This window comes from Microcebus murinus, chromosome 23 (assembly GCF_040939455.1).
Source record: "Microcebus murinus isolate Inina chromosome 23, M.murinus_Inina_mat1.0, whole genome shotgun sequence".
Classification (NCBI taxonomy): Eukaryota; Metazoa; Chordata; class Mammalia; order Primates; family Cheirogaleidae; genus Microcebus; species Microcebus murinus.
The window spans coordinates 24831902-24852175 of NC_134126.1; the positions used below are offsets into that span (position 1 = coordinate 24831902).

At 34.4% G+C, this 20274-nt stretch overlaps 1 protein-coding gene across 4 annotated transcripts in view; it reads right to left on the bottom strand.

Annotated features, from left to right (window-relative positions):
* Positions 1 to 20274, bottom strand: part of SYT14 (synaptotagmin 14) — a 154336-nt gene that overhangs the window by 129182 nt on the left and 4880 nt on the right. For 2 of the 4 annotated variants that reach the window (XM_012781713.3, XM_012781712.2), the window contains exon 2: positions 9193 to 9240. In XM_012781713.3, the coding sequence (XP_012637167.1) occupies positions 9193 to 9240 (48 nt within the window). Of the gene's footprint in view, positions 1 to 8690; positions 9241 to 20274 lie in introns of all 4 variants that reach the window. The other 2 variants (XM_012781714.3, XM_075997086.1) reach the window with 2 other exon arrangements.

A 20274-nucleotide genomic window follows, 5' to 3' on the forward strand; every position in this document is an offset into this window, starting at 1 on the left:
GGTTGCTTTATAATGATAAAGGGGCCCATTCATCAGGGGGTCATAACAATTCTAAATGTTTATATTAATAACAGAGTTTCAATATAGGTGAAACAATAAACAACAGAATTGCAAGGAGAAGTATACTAATCCACAACCATCTTCAGAGATTTCAGTACCTCCCTTTCAATAACTAATAGAGCAAGTACACAGAAAATAATTAAGGTCACGAAAAATTGAAACACTATCAACCAACTTGACATAATTGACATTTATAAAATACTCTACCCAACATAGAATACACATTCTTTCCAGTGTACATAAAATATTTACCCAGATATATCATATTTTGAGTATAAAACAATTCCCAATAAATTTAAAAGGATTCCAGTCATATAAAGTATATTTTATGACCACAATAAAATTAAATTAAAAATCAAAATCAGAAATATACATGGAAGATACCCCAAAATTTGGAAACTAAATAATAGACTTCTAAATAACCAACCTACAAGTCAACAAAGAAATCAAAAGAGAAATATGACAGCATTTTTAACTGCAAGAAAATGAAAACAACATATCAAAATATGTGAGATGTAGCTTAAACAGTATTGCAAAGAAAGTTTATAGTACTCAATGCCTATTTTAGAAAACAAGGTCTCTGTCAATGACCTAAGATCAGGCTACATTCTAACTGTCACAATTCACATGAACTTATGTACCAATGCAAGCACCTGATTGTGCTATTGTGTCTTACCATAGTACGGTCTCACCTGGTTGTTTACATATCGAAATAGCTATCACTGCATTATAAATTCCTTTCCTTTTATTCCTCAGTTACATTATAGTTAGTTCAATATACTAATTTATTTTAATTTAGTGTGAAAGCAGGTTATATTATCTATGAATTTAATTTCAGAATTCTAGAGTGGGAATTATAAAATATTTGCTACTTGATAAAGTTGAAAAACATCTACCTTAAGAAACCAGAAAAAAAAAAAAGCAAAGAAAACCCTAAGTAAGCAGAAGGGATGAAATAATGAAGATCAGAACAGAAAGCGATGAACTAGAAAACAGACAAAATAAGGAAAAATCAATGAAACAAAAACCTGGCTCTTTAAGAATACCAAGGAAACTGATATACCTCTAGTTAGAATGATCACAGTAAAAGACAGAGAAGACAGGCCAGATCCCATATCACTAGGACTTGATCTTACTTGGGGGCACAGAGGAGAGAATTGTAAACTAATCTTAGGAGGTGAGGGATTTGACATGGGCAGAACTGAAAAGAGAGCGCCAACCCAGTCCCACCCTACTTCTCAGGAGCTAGAGCCAGTCACAGGTCCCCAAAACAACACTGCAGTGTGTTCCTTCTGGCAAGCCCAACCTACTGACAGGGAGGTCAATTTCCACACTCATTTTTAGCATTTACTGACTCAATCATATGGGAACATGGATGACTCTTACCAACAAGTGACACCTACTGTCTCAAAGATTAAACTGGGCATGTCATCTAAACAAAAGAAAATTCAAAAGAAAGAAGCAACAGCTATTCCAGATGAGAAGTAATCAGCAAAAGAACTCTGGAAGTATAAAAATCATAGCAAAAAGACACCAACAAAAAGCAACATCAGGCCGGGCGCAGTGGCTCACGCCTGTAATCCTAGCACTCTGGGAGGCCGAGGCGGGCGGATTGCTCAAGGTCAGGAGTTCGAAACCACCCTGAGCAAGAGCGAGACCCCCGTCTCTACTATAAATGGAAACAAATTAATTGGCCAACTAATATATATAGAAAAAATTAGCCGGGCATGGTGGTGCATGCCTGTAGTCCCAGCTACTCGGGAGGCTGAGGCAGGAGGATTGCTTGAACCCAGGAGTTTGAGGTTGCTGTGAGCTAGGCTGACGCCATGGCACTCACTCTAGCCTGGGCAACAAAGCGAGACTCTGTCTCAAAAAAAAAAAAAAACAACAAAAAAAAAGCAACATCAGCTCTCAAGCAATAGAACCAACCAAAATGAAAACATTGAAATGATAGATAAAGAATTCCAAATGTAAATTATAAGCAGGCTCAATGAAATCCAAGAGAAAAAAGAAAACTTAACTCAGTGAAACCAGAAAAACAATTCAGGAAATGAATGAAAAATTCACTAAAGAGATCAACATATTTTTAAAAAACCAAATGGAACTTCAGAACTGAAAAATTCATTTAAGGAAATAAAAAACAGTGGACAATTTTAAGAATACACTAGACCAGGCAGAACAAAAAATCTCAGAGCTTCAAGACAACTATTTTAAATTAAATAGCTGAGTCAAAAATAAAGAAGAAGGAATTAAGAGGAATGAACAAAGCCTACAAGAAATATGGGATTATGTAAAATGCCCAAATATAAGAATTATAGACATTGCTAAAGGTGAGGAAGAAAATGCACAGGACTGGAAAACCTATCTAAGGGAATAATTGAGGAAAATTTTCCTGGTCTTACTAGAGATTTAGACATCCAGGTGCAGGAAGCCCAATGAACACCTGAAAGTTTTACTGCAAAGAAGCAATCACCAAAACACATAGTTATCATCAGACTGCTCAAAGTCAACACAAAGGAGGAACTCCTGTGAGCCATGAGGCAAAAACATCAAGTAATTTACAAAGGAAAACCCATCAGGCTAACACTGCAGACTTTTCAACCAAGACCTCACAAGGCAAAAGGGACTGGGGACCCATCTTAAGTTTTCTTCAACAGAACAACTGTCAGCCTAGAATTTTGTAACCTGCAAAACTAAGTTTTATATATGAAGGAAAAATAAAGACTTTTCCAGACAAGCAAACACTGAAGGAATTTGTCAATACCAGATCTGTCCTGTAGGAAATACTCAGAATTGCAGTATACCTCAACCAGCACAACAGACACATACCAGTGTAAAACCACTCAAAAGCTAAAGCTCAGATCTCATATAGAACAATAACACCAGAGGTAAAACAAAGCAATAAGGTACTATTCAACAGGATGAACAGAACAGCATCCCACAAATCAATTCTGTCAATCAATGTGAATGGTCTGAATGCCCCACTCAAGAGACATACGCTGACTGAATGGATGAAAAAATATAACTCAACTATCTGCTATCTCCAGGAAACACATCTAATCCACAAGTACTCATACAGACTCAATGTGAAGGGATGGAAAATATTCCATGCAAATACAAACCAAAAGAAACCAGGTAGCCATTCTCTTATCAGATAAAACTGACTTTAAATCAACACTAGTAAAGAAAGACAAAGATGGTCATTATATATTATTGGTAAAGGGAGCAATTCAACAAGACATAACAATTCTAAATATTTATGGACCTAACATAGGAGCACCCATATTCATAAAGCAAACCCTACTAGATCTAAGCAAAGAGATAAATAGCAGCACCATAAGTGCCAGAGACTCTAACACTCCACTGACAGAACTGGACAGATCATCCACACAGAATATAAATAAATAAACATTGGACTTAAATGGGAATCTAGAACAAATGGGCCTAACAGACATTTACAGAACATTTTAAACAAAAACTATTGAATAATACATTCTTCTCATAAACACATGGAACATTTTCCAAGATTGATCATGTCTTAGGCCACAAAACATGCCTCAAAAATTCAAAAAAATAGAAATCATACAATGCACCCTCTAAGACGACAGAGAAATAAAACTAGAAATCAACTCCAAGAGAAACACTCAATTCTACACAAAGTCATGGAAATGAAACAACCTGATACTGAGTGATTATTGAGTCAATAACAAAATTAAGATGGAAAACAAAAGATTCCAAAATGTCCGATTTCAAATCAAAAGTTTAGTTTATTATATCTCAAACAAGAAGCACTACACTTAATCAAAGTATGAGCCAAAACTATCGATATAGTTTTACTACCTTAACAGTAGATTGTTTATGCCAGCAGTGAAGAAGCCTGGAGCGTGAGTGGCAATGAAATAGCAAAAGGCGTTTTCCATAGCTTCCATATCATTTCCTTGCAAGAAGCTGTCCAAAGCCCAGAAGAAGTGGTAGTCAGTTGGTGCAAAGTTTGGTGAGTAAGGTGGATGACAGAGAGCTTCCAAGTCGTCTCTGTAGTTTGAGCAGCATCGTCTGTGTGACATGTAGTCAAGTGTTGTCCTTCAAGAGGATCAGTCTGTCTCCATTGACCAATCTGTGCTGCTTAATTGCAAGCATCCTCATCATTTCATCCAGCTGATTGCAGTAGACATATACTATAATCAACTAACCAGGTTTCATGAAGCTATAGTGGATAATACCAGTGCTGGACCACCAGACAGACACCATTAGCCTTTTTTGATGAATATTTGGTCTTGGACTGTGTTTTGGCACTTCATCTTTATCCAACCATTATGCCAAACACTTGCAATTGTCAAAAAGAATCCATTATTCATCACACATAACAATATAGTGTAGAAATGGTTTGGCTTTATGTTGTGACAGCAAAGAAAGGCAAGCTTCGAGACAATTTCTCTTCTGATGCTCATTTAATTCATGCAGAGTCCATCTATGCAATTTCTTTACCTTGTTGATTTGTTTCAAATTGTCCAATATTGTTGGAATAGTAACATCAAAGCTTGCTGCTAATTCACATATAGGCTGAGATGGATTGACTTCCATGACAGCTTTCAGCTCATTGCTATCCACTTTGGTCTCGGGTCATCCACTTACCTCATTTTCAAGATTAAAATCACCAGAATGGAACTTCTTAAACCACTGATGTACTGTGCATTCATTAGCCACATCCTTCCCAAACACTTCATTGATACATTGAGCTGTCTGCACTGCATTGGTTCCACAAGGGAACTCATATTCAAAAATAACACACATTTTTGACTTATCCATGGTTTCACAAAAATTGCTCTAAAAAATTTTGAAAGATAATCACAAGCTAAACCATGTTTGAAAGAATGAGGATGCATCTTTACAAGAAAAATGAAACAAAAAGTGTCAAAGTGAAATGTCAGAAATATCAACTGTCTAACTTAGTGCTTAAGGAAATCAGACGTTTCATACTTAATAACCTAATATATTCACAAAACTCTAATATAGCCATAAGAAAAAGAAATAATGGAAGAGAGAAAATGATACTTTTAGACACAAGTATTTCAGAGAAAGGTAGACCTTAGTGAGGTACAGGATTGGCTCTCACATAGCACATAGCACCCACTGTGCTCTCCATTTTTATTGAGATTACTCCAGATTCTGGTATTCCTATGACCTTTATAATATAGTCTTTCCCTATATCTCTTGAATTTCACTCCTCTTCAAATGCTGAGGGTCTACTTTACTCATTTAGTGTTATATTAACTTACAGCAGCCTTGTTTTAGAATATAAATCTGAAAATAACAAGCATGAGTCAATGCAGTAGGCTCTTTCCCTCTGGGTGCACATAAGCCTCTCATTAAGAAGTTCAAGGAAGCTGAGAATGAATCGAAGAAAATATAGCTCCATGATTTCTACTTTCTATTAAATTGTAAATGAAGGTGTCATTTTAATTATAGTAGCTAAAGCCCTATTCTTTGCTACTATCAAGGCTCTATAAATTCAAAACCTAATTGAAATTTCTTGAGTCAGGGGGTAAAAAAGCTTAAAATGTACTCCAACAGAGCAGTTACAAAAAACTAATGGTCCCTCAATTCAAAAATATCTCTTATTAGTACTGTCTAGAAGTCACTGAGCTATAGCAAATGGAAAGATATCTACGTACCCTAAGAATCATAAAAAATGAAAATAGCATAAAATAGAGAACTATAATACAACCCTAGATATTTTTTAAATAAATTCAACCTAAATTATATGTTGAGAAAAAGAGCATTTCATCCATTACATACTATTTAGTCACAACAAAAAAATAAAAGGAATAAGACAAAATTATGATTTTTACATAATTTTTAGTATTTCATGTTTGTATGTTGCTCTAACAATAGCAGAAGAATGATTTTACTGAATTTGCATAGAAATTGAACATGGAGGTCTGTTTATATGCCAATACCCAAAGATAAGTGGTCAGAATTTTTCATACTAAGAGCTACTTCCCTGTTCAGAGATCAGCAAATTGCTTCCTATATATTTCACCATAAACATATGCAGGGCATGTAAGACAATGGAAAGGGATATGAAAATCTGAATGACACTGAATCCTTTATTAAGTTAAAGAAATTTGTTTACATTCTTCGTTTGCCAAGAACTTTTATTATAAATGAATGATAAATTTTATCAAATGCTTTTCCTGCTTCCATTAAGATTAACATAGTATAATTAACATATGATTAACATAGTAAACTATTATATATCAACAGATTCACATTCAACATTCTTGGGATAAACCAACTTATTGTCATATGTTTGTCATTTTTTTTCCTTAAAACATTGCTGGATTTGGTATGCTAATTCTTTCATTTACATTTCTAAGTAAGATTTGCATGTCTTTTCCTCTCTCATACTGTCCTACTCTGGTATTAGTAAAATACAAGGTTATATTGTAACCTCATGAAATAATCTGGGGTAATGTTCCATATTAGTTTCCAAAATAGTGTTTATAAGACCAGTTCCTTTTTTCTTTGAAGGCTGGATAGTTATTGTGTAAAAAAAAAAATCAACTAATCAAAAAACTTAATGATTAATTCAAGTTTTCTGAGTTCAAATTAAATTATATTTTTCTCTGACATGGTCCATTTCATCTTTGATTTCAAATTTACTATCAAAAAGTCATCACTATTATTAGGATTTTAAAAATCTTGCTCATAACTGTAATTATATCCCCTTTTACATGCCTAATATTATTTATAAGTGGCTTCTAAATTAGTAATGCTAGAGATCTTTCTATTTCATAAGCCTTTTCAAAGTACTGCATTTTGGGTCTGTGGGCCTTTATTGGATCTCTGTTTTCTATTTCATTAATTTTTTTTCTAACTCTATTCTTTCCTTCTCTATGCTTTCTTGAGTTTATGAAATGACTCTAACTTCCTGCACTGAATGCTTATATGATAAATTTTCATTCGCTTCTTTCCTAGCATGAGCACATAAGATAAAGCTTTTTCAAAAACATGGCTGCATTCTGTCTGAATTTGCAGGGTTGTAAAAACAAAACAAAACAAAAAAGAAGCAAAATTAAAAACATGGCTGCAAATTCTTTGACACAACTCACAGGGAAAAGTAGGGCTTTTAACCCTCCCCTGGAATCTAGGCAGGCTTGAAACTGCTTGTGACAACATCCTATGGCAAAAGTCATACCATGTGCCTCCCTTTAAAGTCATTTTAAAAAATCACACAGCACCTGCCTTTACATGCCCTTCATATGCTCTACTCTATGAAAGTCTGGCTTAAAATACAAAAGGTTTAGCCCTGAGAATTAATTCTGAGAATATTCAAATACTTATGAAACATCCACTAGATTAGGACACTGTACTGAATGCTGACAGGATACAAAGATAAACAGAGCTTCAGATACTTTTCCATGACACGGCTACAGGGTGAATAAATTTTTAATCACGCAATTAAAATTCTACAGAAAAATGGAATGAAGTAAAAACGGAGACTAACAGAGAAATCTGGGCAAAGCATACTGTGAGAACCACCTGGATAGGAACGGAGATAGAAACAAAGAACAGCAATTACAGCCATAATAAAAAGGTGTATTCAGATCACCATCTATCCTAATCTACACTATTTTCTCCACTGTAGATTCTGCTTGCATGGTAGCCGCAAAAGACCCTCTGCACATTTTAGTTTTCTTCCTTCTAGCTGTTTCTATTCTTATCTTGATTCTTTCTTCACCTGACCACAGCTTTAACAGTTTCTGATTCCAACTAATCTGTACAGAATTTTTTGCTGTCCCATCAAATAAAAAGTTTTTCACAAGTTTTAGTAAGACTAGGTAACAACTATAAAATTACTTAACACATTTTTAGTAATTCTGGATTAATATATCAGAAGACTAAAAATATTTACACAGAGAAAGAAAACAATATATAAATTTGTCCCCCTCCCCGAATTTTAGATAAGAAGCACAAATCAACAATGTAATGTAAGAATCAAAATCCTTAATTTGACATTTCAGGGAACTGACTTCAATTTCCTCCTTTGCAGTACCAGAGGAAAGATATATAGATAAGCTACACTTTAATAAAGACAGATTGTTTTTAAATGAACAGTAGGTATAGGCAGTGATTCACAGATAAACTGGTACAACTATGTCAATAGTAGTCACATAAATTCACCTAAGAAGGATTAAAAAACATTGTTTTTAACTCTAAAGAAGCTGAGGCTTTTCAGAACTGTTAACGACTTACTAAAAATATGCTGACATTTCCCTGGCATGCCAATCATACTCATGTATCAGAAATACTGACACTGCTTCAAACCTCCTAAGGGTGATATATTAGAGCAGGGAGTGCTGCTAGTTGGCCAGACTCAGAGGGCCAAGTGAGTTTTCAAGAGAGATGAAAGAAATAGAAAGTGCCTCAAGTTTTAAAAGAGCTAAGAGTAGTAAATTTATGAGAATTTCTTCCCCTGACCTCCCCAAGTATATCTTTCCCTTTCTTCAAACCATTTCACAGATTTGCGATTACTAATAAGGAGTTGCGGAGACTCCCAAGGTTTTCCTAGATTCTTCCAAATCTAGAGAATACCTGATTCCTTGCCTCCCACCTAGTAACTGAATTACCTTTCCTGGGGCCACCTTGTTGAACCACCCAGTTGTCAGGTGGCTCCTTCTAAGGAAGCATAGACAGTTGTTGGTGTCAAAGGATGTTGTGGTCTTTGGATATGTTCCCGATATGAATTTCAACCAACTCCTCACATCTCTCTGATGGGGTACAGTAATAGAACAGAAGTCAATGGGAGATCAGCATGCACTCAGATTCCAGATTCTGAAAGGGAACAAAAATCAAACCCTCCATTCTTTGCCTCTTCACCATGTCTAATAACCAATATGCTAGACTCCAGGCTTTATCAGCCCATCAAAACTAAATATAAAATAACAACTTTCAATAGCCACATAATAAGCAATAGGTACTCTATGAATGCTTATCTATAATACAAATAATATTAATATTTATTAAATGTTATGCTTTATAAATCCAAGGTATCTGCCATCCTACTAAAATTTATTATACATCATTAAGCATTCATTTAGTATTTAAATATCCATGCAGAGACTAACTTACCTTTTCTAATACAGATAAGTTCATGTACTCCACAGGTTCTCTCTCCACCTGTTAAAAAAAGGTTTATGAGAAGTTAAAAAGATAGGAAATAATGTGAATTTGTTACAAACAACCATTTTAAATTAGCACCTCCAGCTACTCGGGAGGCTGAGGCAGAACGATTGCTTGAGTCCAGGAGTTCGAGGTTACAGTGAGCTATGCACTGCACTCCAGCCTAGGTGATAGAGCGAGGCTCTGTTTCTAAAAAATAAAATAAATAAAATAAAATAAAAATGAATTAACACCTACAAATGACCCCCCCAAAAAAGTTCCCTGATTCTTCTTTTTAAGCTTAACTATGATAAATGATTATGATAGCCTGATGTTCAGAATTTTCCTAAACCCAGAAGGTAAAGTCTTATGAAGCCTTAGAATGAAGAAGTTTCATTCAAGTAAGTTATTTTCAATGGCAAGCTTCTCAAAAGCAGAAATCACATCACCATTTCCCAAGTACCTCTTCACATCATCTAGAAATGCAGACTGCAAGGGAGGACCCACTTTTGTATCTGAGACCTAACATACACAGGCAAGTTATCACACAAAGGTCAATTCTGTAAAGGCACTATTTATATTTTATCACCTATACTCATATTATGTAAAATAAAACATGACCCTTTCTTCACTCTCCAGCTACCTACTCTTATAAGTTTATAACAAGATAAATTTAATAGACAGCATGATGATAAAAACTAACAAATTTAACCAAAAAATTACTTTGATTATTCTTTTTTAGAAAGAGCCTTTTGTAATGCTTCATTTTAAAAAAATTCTATTTATTACACAGAAAAATACAAAAAAGTGTACAAATCTATAAAAGTTCTATGCAATTATCACAAAGCAAGCACTTGAGTTACTACAAACTAAGGCAAGAAGCAGAACTTTGCCAGTATACCCAGAGTCTCCTTACGCAGCCTCCCAGGTACTACCTTACTGCCCCAGAAGTAACCACTCTCCTGAGTTCTAACAATATAGCTTAGTTTCACTTGTTTAAAAAATTCACATAAATGGAATTGTTCAGAGAGCATTTTTGAGTCTTGCTTCTTTCAATATTATGTTTGTTAGATTAATCATTCTATGAGTTGTGGTTGTGATTCATTCCTTTTCATTTCTGTATTGAATTTCACTGTTTATAAATATGCATACATATACATTTATACACACACATATATATGTGTAATGTATCTATATAACTACATAAGTTTCAATTCTACTGTTAATAAACATTTGGATTGGTTTGGGGGTTGTTGTGAATAATTTTGCTATGAATCTTTTTATACATGCCTCTCTGCTGCCAACATGTATGCTTTTCTCCTGGATGTACACCCAGGAGAGGAACTGCCAGGTTATGGGGTAAGTGTAAGTTTAACTTTACAAGATAATGGCAAATGGTGAAATGGATAAAGAAAATGTGGTAAATATATACATCAGAATACTCTACAGTCCTTAAAAACAAGGAAATTCTGTCATTTGCAACAACATGGATGAACCTGAAGGACATTTTGATAAGTGAAATAAGATAAGCACAAAAAGACAAACACTTGTATGTGGGATCTAAAAAAGTCAAACTTAACCACAGAGAGTACAATAGTAGTTACCAGAGGCAGGGGTTGTGGGGTGAGAGTGAAGATGGGCAAGATGGGAAAAGGGGGCATGTTGGTCACAGGGTACAAAGTTTCAGATAAACAAGAAGAATACATATTAGTGAACACAGCATGGTGACTATAGTTAATAATAATATTCTACAGGCCAGGCGCAGTGGCTCACACCTCTAATCCTAGCACTCTAGGAAGCCAAGGCAGGAGGATCACTCAAGGTCAGGAGTTCGAAATCAGCCTGAGCAAGAGCAAGACCCCATCTCTACTAAAAATAGAAAGAAATTAATTGGCCAACTAAAAATATATAGAAAAAATTAGCCAGCCATGGTGGCGTATGCCTGTAGTCCCAGCTACTTGGGAGGCTGAGGCAGTAGGATCGCTTGAGCCCAAGAGTTTGAGGTTGCTGTGAGCAAGGCTGATGCCACAGCACTCTAGCCTGGGCAACAGAGTGAGACTCTGACTCAAAATAATAATAATAATAAAAATAATATTCTATATATTTCAAAATTGCTAAAAGAGTAGATTCTAAATGTTCTCACCACAAAACAATAGTAAGTAGTTGAGGTGATGGATATGTTAATTAGCTTGATTTAATTATCCCATAATGTATACATATATTAAAACACCACACTGTACTCCATAAATATATACTTTGATTATTCTAATCTATCCTTAGAGTAATTTTATTAGTTATTACTACATAAATATATGTTTGCTTCACTCAGAAACATAATGTCACTAATGTAAGCTGAATAAAATTTTATAGTGTTCTGTATATGTATGCATGGCTTTGTAATTAAGCTGTGAATTACTTTTAAACTTTGCATAATAAAAATATTAAATAATCATTTTAGTTCATTATAGAAGCTTATTATGAACAGCTCAGTTATAAGAAACAGAAATATCTCAGACAACTGACTTGTTTGGAAAAAAAAAAAAAAAGAAACAGAAATATCTTATGGCAATAACATGAGAAATAAAAACCACAATATCCACTAAAATAAAGTAGGTCATCTGGGAAGCAAGCTAAAAAAACTAGAAAATAATATTTCTACCACTAAAGTAGGTTAGAGCTGCATTCTAACTTGGTTCTGACAATGCCATTGCTTCTTTATTATCAACAATACAGACTAATCACTAACAAGCAGGAAGACAAGCTTAACAAGAAGAAACTCCTAACTTAAGGCTATGATTATTAAAAAATTATTATTCAGCAAAACCCTGGTGTAAAATACAGTATGAACTGGAGTATTATCAATGAACAACCACAGATCACTTCCTAAATTGTGAGAATGAATTATAGCTATGTACTACATAGCTTTAAATGACTAGATATTTACCAAATTATGAGAAGGAAGTATTTCCAAGGTGTTAGAAAAATCATGCAATGATAATAATATAACTACAATGTATATTGAGGCCTATGATGTTTTCATAGGTTACTCAAAAATATTTCTTATCCATATTAAGGTGCATTCTTTACAAGTTACATTGATAACTTAGTTTGAGTTATGTAATTAATTCATGTAAGAAGGCTGTACTTTTTAGAGCCTGTAATTAAAACTAGATTCTCCCCCATATTTAATATAAATTGGTTAGGTTTTACTACATATACCTAATCTTAAATATAACAGCATAATTTTTATAAGGCTTAGTATTAACAATAACAATAAAAACTACTATATTCTAACACTTTTCTCAGAACTGCAGAATGGCAATGAAATGCTTCTAAAGGCATTCAATTTATCTATATCAAAAGAAAGAACCTCACAAATTAAAAAAAAAAAGCCAGTCAAGTGGTGGCAGGTGGGAGGGGGCTAAAAAAGCCACTCAAATAATTACTCTATATTTTAGACTTATAGAGTCTATTTATTTGTCAAAGTACTCACAAAAATTACAAAACTAGAAAAAGCAAGTAAGACTACGCACTACTGTTCTTGGTACTTGTCCCCAAAATTCTAACCAACAAATAAGATTTCACCGATGTTCATGTAGAACTCAAGAGCAATCACTATGATTACTAAAATGGAAAGGAATGTTAAGGATAACTAAATGCCAGATAATAAAGTAAAAAATTTTTTTAAAACCATGCTTTTAAAAAATGCAAAAGAAGAACTATAAAAAAGATAAATGAACTTTATTACATTATTAGATACCGAAGTTCAATGCTCCTTTTGTCCCCAAACCTTCTAAACCAGGGAGAGTATAAGGGAAAAGTATGCACTCTACATGTTAAATGTCTGTCTGTTTGGAAGTAAAAGGCTTAAATACTGTTTTAATTAGCGATATGGTGAACTTTGTAAAAATTTTATGCCTTATTTTATCTCTAAAAGTAAATCTGAAAAGTTTCCAGAAGAAATGTCAAATTTGTAAACAAAGGCAAGATATTGCAGGCATACCTTGACTTAGATATAGTGGTAATCCAAAAAGTGGTATGGTGATTTTTTTTTTAATTTCAGGAAAATATGAGAGTACAAACATTTTGGTTACATTTTACATCTTTGCCTCTCCCTAGCAAGGGTTAGAGGTATGCCCCTCAGTATGGTGATTTTAATAGTATAATGCACAAGAGGGAATAATTATTTAAAGTAGTTAGTCAATATCTTTAGAAAGAGATGAATCTTCACTAAGATGAATAATCACTCCCAAAATAAACTCCTCTATATATACAATTTTTCACGCATCAAATTTACTTCAAAAAAATGAAGACTTGGAGACCATTTTAGAATAACAGAAGAAGAGATTAGAATTTAGAAATAAAGTTGTCTAGCTCACTCTATTATAGATAAACAAACTGAGACACCAAAGGTTAAAGTTACCCATGGTCACTAGTTAATCCTCAGGGAAAAAAATTAGAACACTATGGTTAATAGATTTAGGAAAATAAAAGTCGATTTTTCTTTTTATAAAAAAATGAAAAATATGAAATTGTTTTCTGATCCTTTTAGACAATTCAAATAAAAGTGAATTTCACAAAAACTATACTTGGAGATAATACTAGCAATGCTCTCGAAATAATCAACTCAGCAACACAGGAATGACAGATAGAAAATGACAAGCTTAGTCAAAGTTACCATCTTTTCCCTCAGGCAAACCCATGTAGGAGCATACTATAAACTGGCATAATCCTCTACAATTGGCATACGTAAGGAGTACGAGAGAAAATAGATATGTGTGGGCAAACACACATGCGTGCTGTGATTAGGTGCATATGTGTGTCTGTACACAAATGTACACATAATTTTGAGTGCACCTGGGAACTGGAAAATTTTTTTAAAAGGAAAGAAGGGGATCATTACAAAATATGCACTTGTCCACATGTCTACAGAAGGAAAATCTGTAGTGATATTGTAGTCCCATGAAAATACATCCAGGTACAGGCATACCTCAACAGATATTGCAGGTTCGGTTCCAGACCACCGCAATAAAGCAAAAATCACAATAAATTGAGTCGGACAAATTTTTTGGCCTCCCAGTGCATATAAAAGTTATGTTTATACTACGCTGTAGCCTATTGTTTGCAATAGCATTATGCCTAATAAAACAATGTACATACCTTAGTTTAAAAATACTTTATCGCTAAAAAATGTTAAAAAGCATTATGACCAAAAAACAATGTACATACCTTAATTTAAAAAAGTTTCCTTGCTAAAAAAAACTAGTGATCATCTGCGCCTTCAGTAAGTCGTAATCTTTTTGCTGGTGGAGGTTCCTGCCTCAATGTTGATGGCTGCTGACTGATCAGCGTGGTGGCTGCTGAAGGCTGGAAAGGCTGTGGCAATTTCTTAAAATAAGACAACAATGAAATTTGCTGCATCCATTGACTCTTCCTTTCACGAAATATTTCTTTGTGCTATGCGATGCTGTTTGACAGCATTTTTGCCCACATTAGAACTTCTTTCAAAATCAGAGTCAATCCTCTCAAATGCTGCAGCTGCTTTATCAGCTAAGTGTATGTTATATTCTATATCCTTTTTTGTCATTTAAACAGTATTCACAGTATCTTCACCAGGAGTGGACTGCATCTCAAGAAACCACTTTCTTTTGCTCATCCATCCATTTAAGTTTTATCATGAGATTGCAGCAATTCAGTCACATCCTCAGGTTCCAATTCTAATTCTAGTTCTCTTTCATCTGTTACCACATCTGCAGGTACTTCTTCCACTGAACTCTTGAACCCCTCAAAGTCATCCATAAGGACTGGAATCAATTTCTTTTGAATTCATCTTAATATTGATATTTTGGCTTCCTTCTATGAATCACGAATGTTCTTAATGGCATTTAGAATGATGAATCCTTTCCAGAAGGTTTTCAACTACTTTGCCAGATCCATGAGAGGAATCACTACCTATGGCAGCTAACAGCCTTATAAAATGTATTTCTTAAATATATGAATTGAAAGTCTAAATTACTCCTTGATTTGTGGGCTGCAGAATGGATGTTATGTTAGCAAGCATGAAAACAACATTCATCTCCTCCTCCTTGTATGTCTCCATCAGAACTCTTGGGTTACTAGGGTATTGTCAATGAGCAGTAATATTTTGAAAGGAATCTTTTTTTCTGAGCAATAGGTCTCAACAGTGAGCTTAAAATATTCAGTAAACCATGAGGTAAACAGATGTGCTGACATTCAGGCTTTGTTGTTCCACTGATAGAGCACAGGCAGAGTAGATTTAGCAAACTTCTTAAGGGGTCTAGGATTTTTGGAATGGTCAATGAGCATTGACTTCAACTTAAAATCACCAGCTGCATTAGCCCCTAACAAGAGGGTCAGCCTGTCCTTTGAACCCAGACATGGACTTCTTCTAGCTATGAAAGTCCCACATGGCATCTTCTTCCAATATAAAACTGCTTCATCTACATTGAAAATCTGTTGTTTAGTGTAGCCATCTTAATGAATTATCCTAGCTAGATCTTGTAAATAACTTGCTGCAGTTTCTACATCAACTCTTGCTACTTTATCTTGTACTTTTATGTTCTGGAAAGTGCTTCTTTCCTTAAACTTCATGAGCCAATCTCTGCTAGCTTTCTTTTTTTTTTCCTTCTTCATTTTTTAGAGACGGGGTCTCATTCTATCACCCATGCGGGAGTGCAATGGTGAGACCTTAGCTCACTGCAGCCTCAAATTCCTGGGCTCAAGCAATCCTTCCAGCTCAGCCTCCTGAGTATCTGGGACTACAGGCACACAAGCAATACACCCAGCTAATTTTTTAATTTTTTTGTAGAGATGAGGTCTTGCTTTGTTGCCCAGGCTTGTCTCAAACTCCTGGACTCAAGTAATCCACCCACCTCAACCTCCCAAAGTGCCAAGATTATAGATAGGCATGAGCCACTGTACCCAGCCTCCGCTAGCCTCCAACTTTTCTTCCACAGCTTCCTCACCTCTCTCAGCCTTCACAGAATTGAAGAGAATTAGAGACTTGCTCTGTTTCCTTTTTGTTGTTGTTACTGAGACAGAGTCTTGCTCTGTCACCCTGGGTAGAGTGCAGTGGCATCATCATAGCTCATTGCAACCTTCAATTCCTGGGTTCAAGGGATCCTCCTGCCTCAGCCTTCTGAGTAGCTGGGACTACAGGTGTGTGGCTAATTTTTATATTTTTTAGTAGATATGGGATCTCACTCTTGCTCAGGTTGGTCTTGAACTACTGAGCTCAAGCAATCCTCCTGTCTTGGCCTCCCAGAGTGCTAGGATTGATTATAGGCATGAGCCGAGGTGCCCAGCCTGGAGCGTTGCTCTGGATTAGGTTTTGGTTTAAGGGAATGTTGTAGCTGGTTTGATCTTGTATCCAGACCACTAAAAGTTTCTCCATATAAACAATAAAGTTGTTTTGCTTTCTTAACAATCCGTGTGTTCACTGCAGTTTGCACTTTTAATTTCCTTCAAGAACTTTTCCCTTGTATTTACAATTTAGCTAACTGTTTGACACAAGAGGCCTGGCTTTTGACAAGCCTTCCTCACTAAGCTTGATCATTTCTAGCTTTTGACTTAAAGTGAGAGATATGTGACTCTTCCTTTCACTTAAAATACTTAGAGGTCACTATAGAGTTATTAATTGGCCTAATTTCAACATTGTTGTGTCTCAGGGAATAGGGAGGCCTGAAGAGAGAGAGATGGGGGAACAGCCAGTCTGGGAAGCAGTCATAACACACGCATTTATGGATTAAGTTCACTGTCTGATATGGGCACAGTTCATGGCACCAAAAACAATAACAACAGTAACATCAAAGATCACTGATCATCATAATAGATATAATAATAATGAAAAAAGTGCAAATACTGGGAGAATTACCAAAATGGCAAACAGAAGCAAGCACATGTTGTTGGAAAATTGTCATTGACAGACTTGCTTGACTCAGGGTTGCCAAAAATCTTCAATTTGTAAAAAATGCAATATCTGTGAGGCACAATAAAGTGAAGCACAATAAAATGAAGTATGTCTATATAAAAAAGGGAATTAAACCAAAGATTTAGTTCCTTTAAGATGGATCTAAAATTCCTTTTCAAAATTAACTTTGTCTACCATGTTTATTTTGACCATTAGCATAAATCACAGTTTCAGGTTCTATTTATTTATTCTTGGTCAAACACTGAAAAGCTACTTTAGACATGTCTTAAGTTCCATCTCATCTAAAGATTCGTCTTGAAGGCACATCTATTAAAATGGGCAAAGCCTTTTTAACATCTACCTTATACTTATAAACTGTTATAGTTGATTTTAAACAGACACCTATATTGTACATAATAAGCATGAAATTTTAATATTTCCTATTAATTCTGCCAACTCCCCCTGACCAATTCAATCCACTTAGACCACAGTCATTAACCTCTATACACGTTTTAGTTTGTCCCTAATTAAGCCCTTCAAGAAATAATACCAATTTTGGTCACCAATTTAAAACATAGTGTTGCATAAAGATCACGGTTTCTGAATTGAGCTAGACTTCAATTCTAAAGTCAGCATCACCTACTACTGTCTTTGCAAACCTTGTGCTTGTTACTTAATCTTTCAAATAAGAAAAAATAATAACTAAAGTCTTTTGTAGTAGTAATATTAACCTCAGGACAGAAAATAGCTTTCATCTTGTATACTAATTCTGGCAGATTAGTAGTAGCTGCTGGAGGGCAGTGTTGCCAAGGATCCTGAAACCAAGCCCACATCCAGTAAGAAAAAAAGATGCCTTCATAAGACAGAAGTCTGCTTACAGTCAAGAGAAAGAGAAGTGGTACTATCCACGTCTGGGATAATGGATATATTAATGTGATGCCTGGGCCATGGCGAGCACCCAAAACTGTTGATTCCCTTTGCATTCCTTACCAAGTAGAATACAAAATTCAAAGAAAACTTTGAGTTTGGGCTCTGGAAACAAACAAGAGTCCTGTATAGTATCTTCTCTTCTACAGAACACATTATCATTCAATTTCAAACACTCTCCCATGCAAATAGTCCAAAATAAATGTTAATTTTCTCATAGTTCTTAACTTGTCCTCTTTTTGAAAGTTTTCCTAAAAAAAGAAAAAGAAGAAAAAAAAAAAAACCTTCAGGCCTCCAACCCTCTGGGAATTATCCCCCCAAATTGGAATTCCTTTCTTTTTGCTGTTGCTATGCAATTACTGTAGAGTTAAAATAGTCTGAATAAGTACTTTCTATACTTTTATGGAACTCATTTTATCTACAATATTCCTATTCAATAGCAGCCTAAACTCTGAAACACACACTCACTACCACTCCAGCATCACACAGAATAACCAACTATTTCTCTGCTCATAACAATACCTTAGTGCACTTTATAATTTGCAAAGCATGCTAAATACAGTATCTCATTTGATCCATACATATTCCTATGCATTTATTCAATAATTTTTTTCTAAGAGGCATAAATTTTATCTCATAAAATTGAATTTACTGTGCATGAATTAATCCATTTTATAAGTTTTAAGCTACTTAATTCAGTTTGTTTAGATAACTATGTTTTTGACTATTAGGAGCTTGTCAATGTAACACAATAAAACCCTGAATAAATAAGTGGTCACAAAAAGTGTTTTAATTAATTGAATTTTCTTGTTAACTGAGAATAAAACCAAAGCTTTTTGTTTTAACTACTGTACCAGATCATTTTTTAAAGCTACTAACATGCATGACTGCATTGGTTAGTTCAGAATACTGAAGATAATTTAATATTTCATGAGATTCTTCTATCTTATGACTCAAAATATTATTTTAGATGTCATTTCTAATATAGTCCTAAAAATGTAAAAATAAAAAATTGTTCTGAATATATGCATGGCTCTTAGAAATTTGTTTGTAAATAAGTTCCTAATAACAGCTTTCTATGTTGGCACTATTTTCCTCCCTCTAAAAGATGGCAATTCAAGGGTTCCAATTTGTTAGGTTTAAAGTAATTATTACTACATACACACACAAAATATGCATATAATCCTTTAACTCAAAAGTCTGCAATGTCTCATTTATAGCAGTTTGTCCAATCTTACATTAACTGTATATAGGTGCTTTCACATTATGTATTAATCAGCTAGGATTCGGGACTGGGAGAAGAATGAAGTCAGCTAAATGGAAATCAAATTCATGAAGACAATCTACTATACTTCTACATATATACTATGTACAAACATAATATTTTCAAAGAAACTGATAATGCAAACAGTATTACTCAACAAATTATACAAATTAAGCCAATATATGGTTCTCTCTGCTTTCCCCATTGGCATGCACTATTGCGCTCTAAATACTACCTTAAAACAACAAAAAATGAAATACAAGTATGTCTCTAGTGTTCCCTACTTGCTTCTAATTTTGTGTAGTGAATTAGAAATGGAACCTTGAAAAAACTGTAAATTACTCAGAAGTACTTCCAGAAGTCTCTGAACAAATCTACCTAAATATACAAACATGTCTTACTTAAGTCTCTATAAAAACATCAGAAATATTATCCTGCCATAAGTTGAAGTGTCCCTTTTAAGAATATCACTGATTAAACTGAACTGTAATTCTTCCAAAAATAAAACATTCAATAAATTACCTCATTCTGCCAGACTGTGGACAGGTGTGACACTCTAATTATATTATTCCCTATATACATAATAATGATATCTCTCTAACAATAACATGGGAAACACGAAAGAAGTGTGATGCTTTCCCTCAGGACTAATAATATAACATGTTTCTATTGGATTTTTTAATTCAACATTTCAAACAGCTTTTGAAAATCCAAATTCTGCCTTAGAAATCTTAGCCCCAAAACAAGTCCTAAAGAACATCTCAGAATTCTACTAAATGATTTTAAATATAAAATATAAGTGAAAGTGTGTGGCAAACTATAAGGTACACTAGGAATAAAAAGTATATAGTGTATATACACATATATACATTCATAGATTCTCTCTAGTTTAAACTTCCATAATTTTTAAAAATGCTGCTCAGATTAAGTA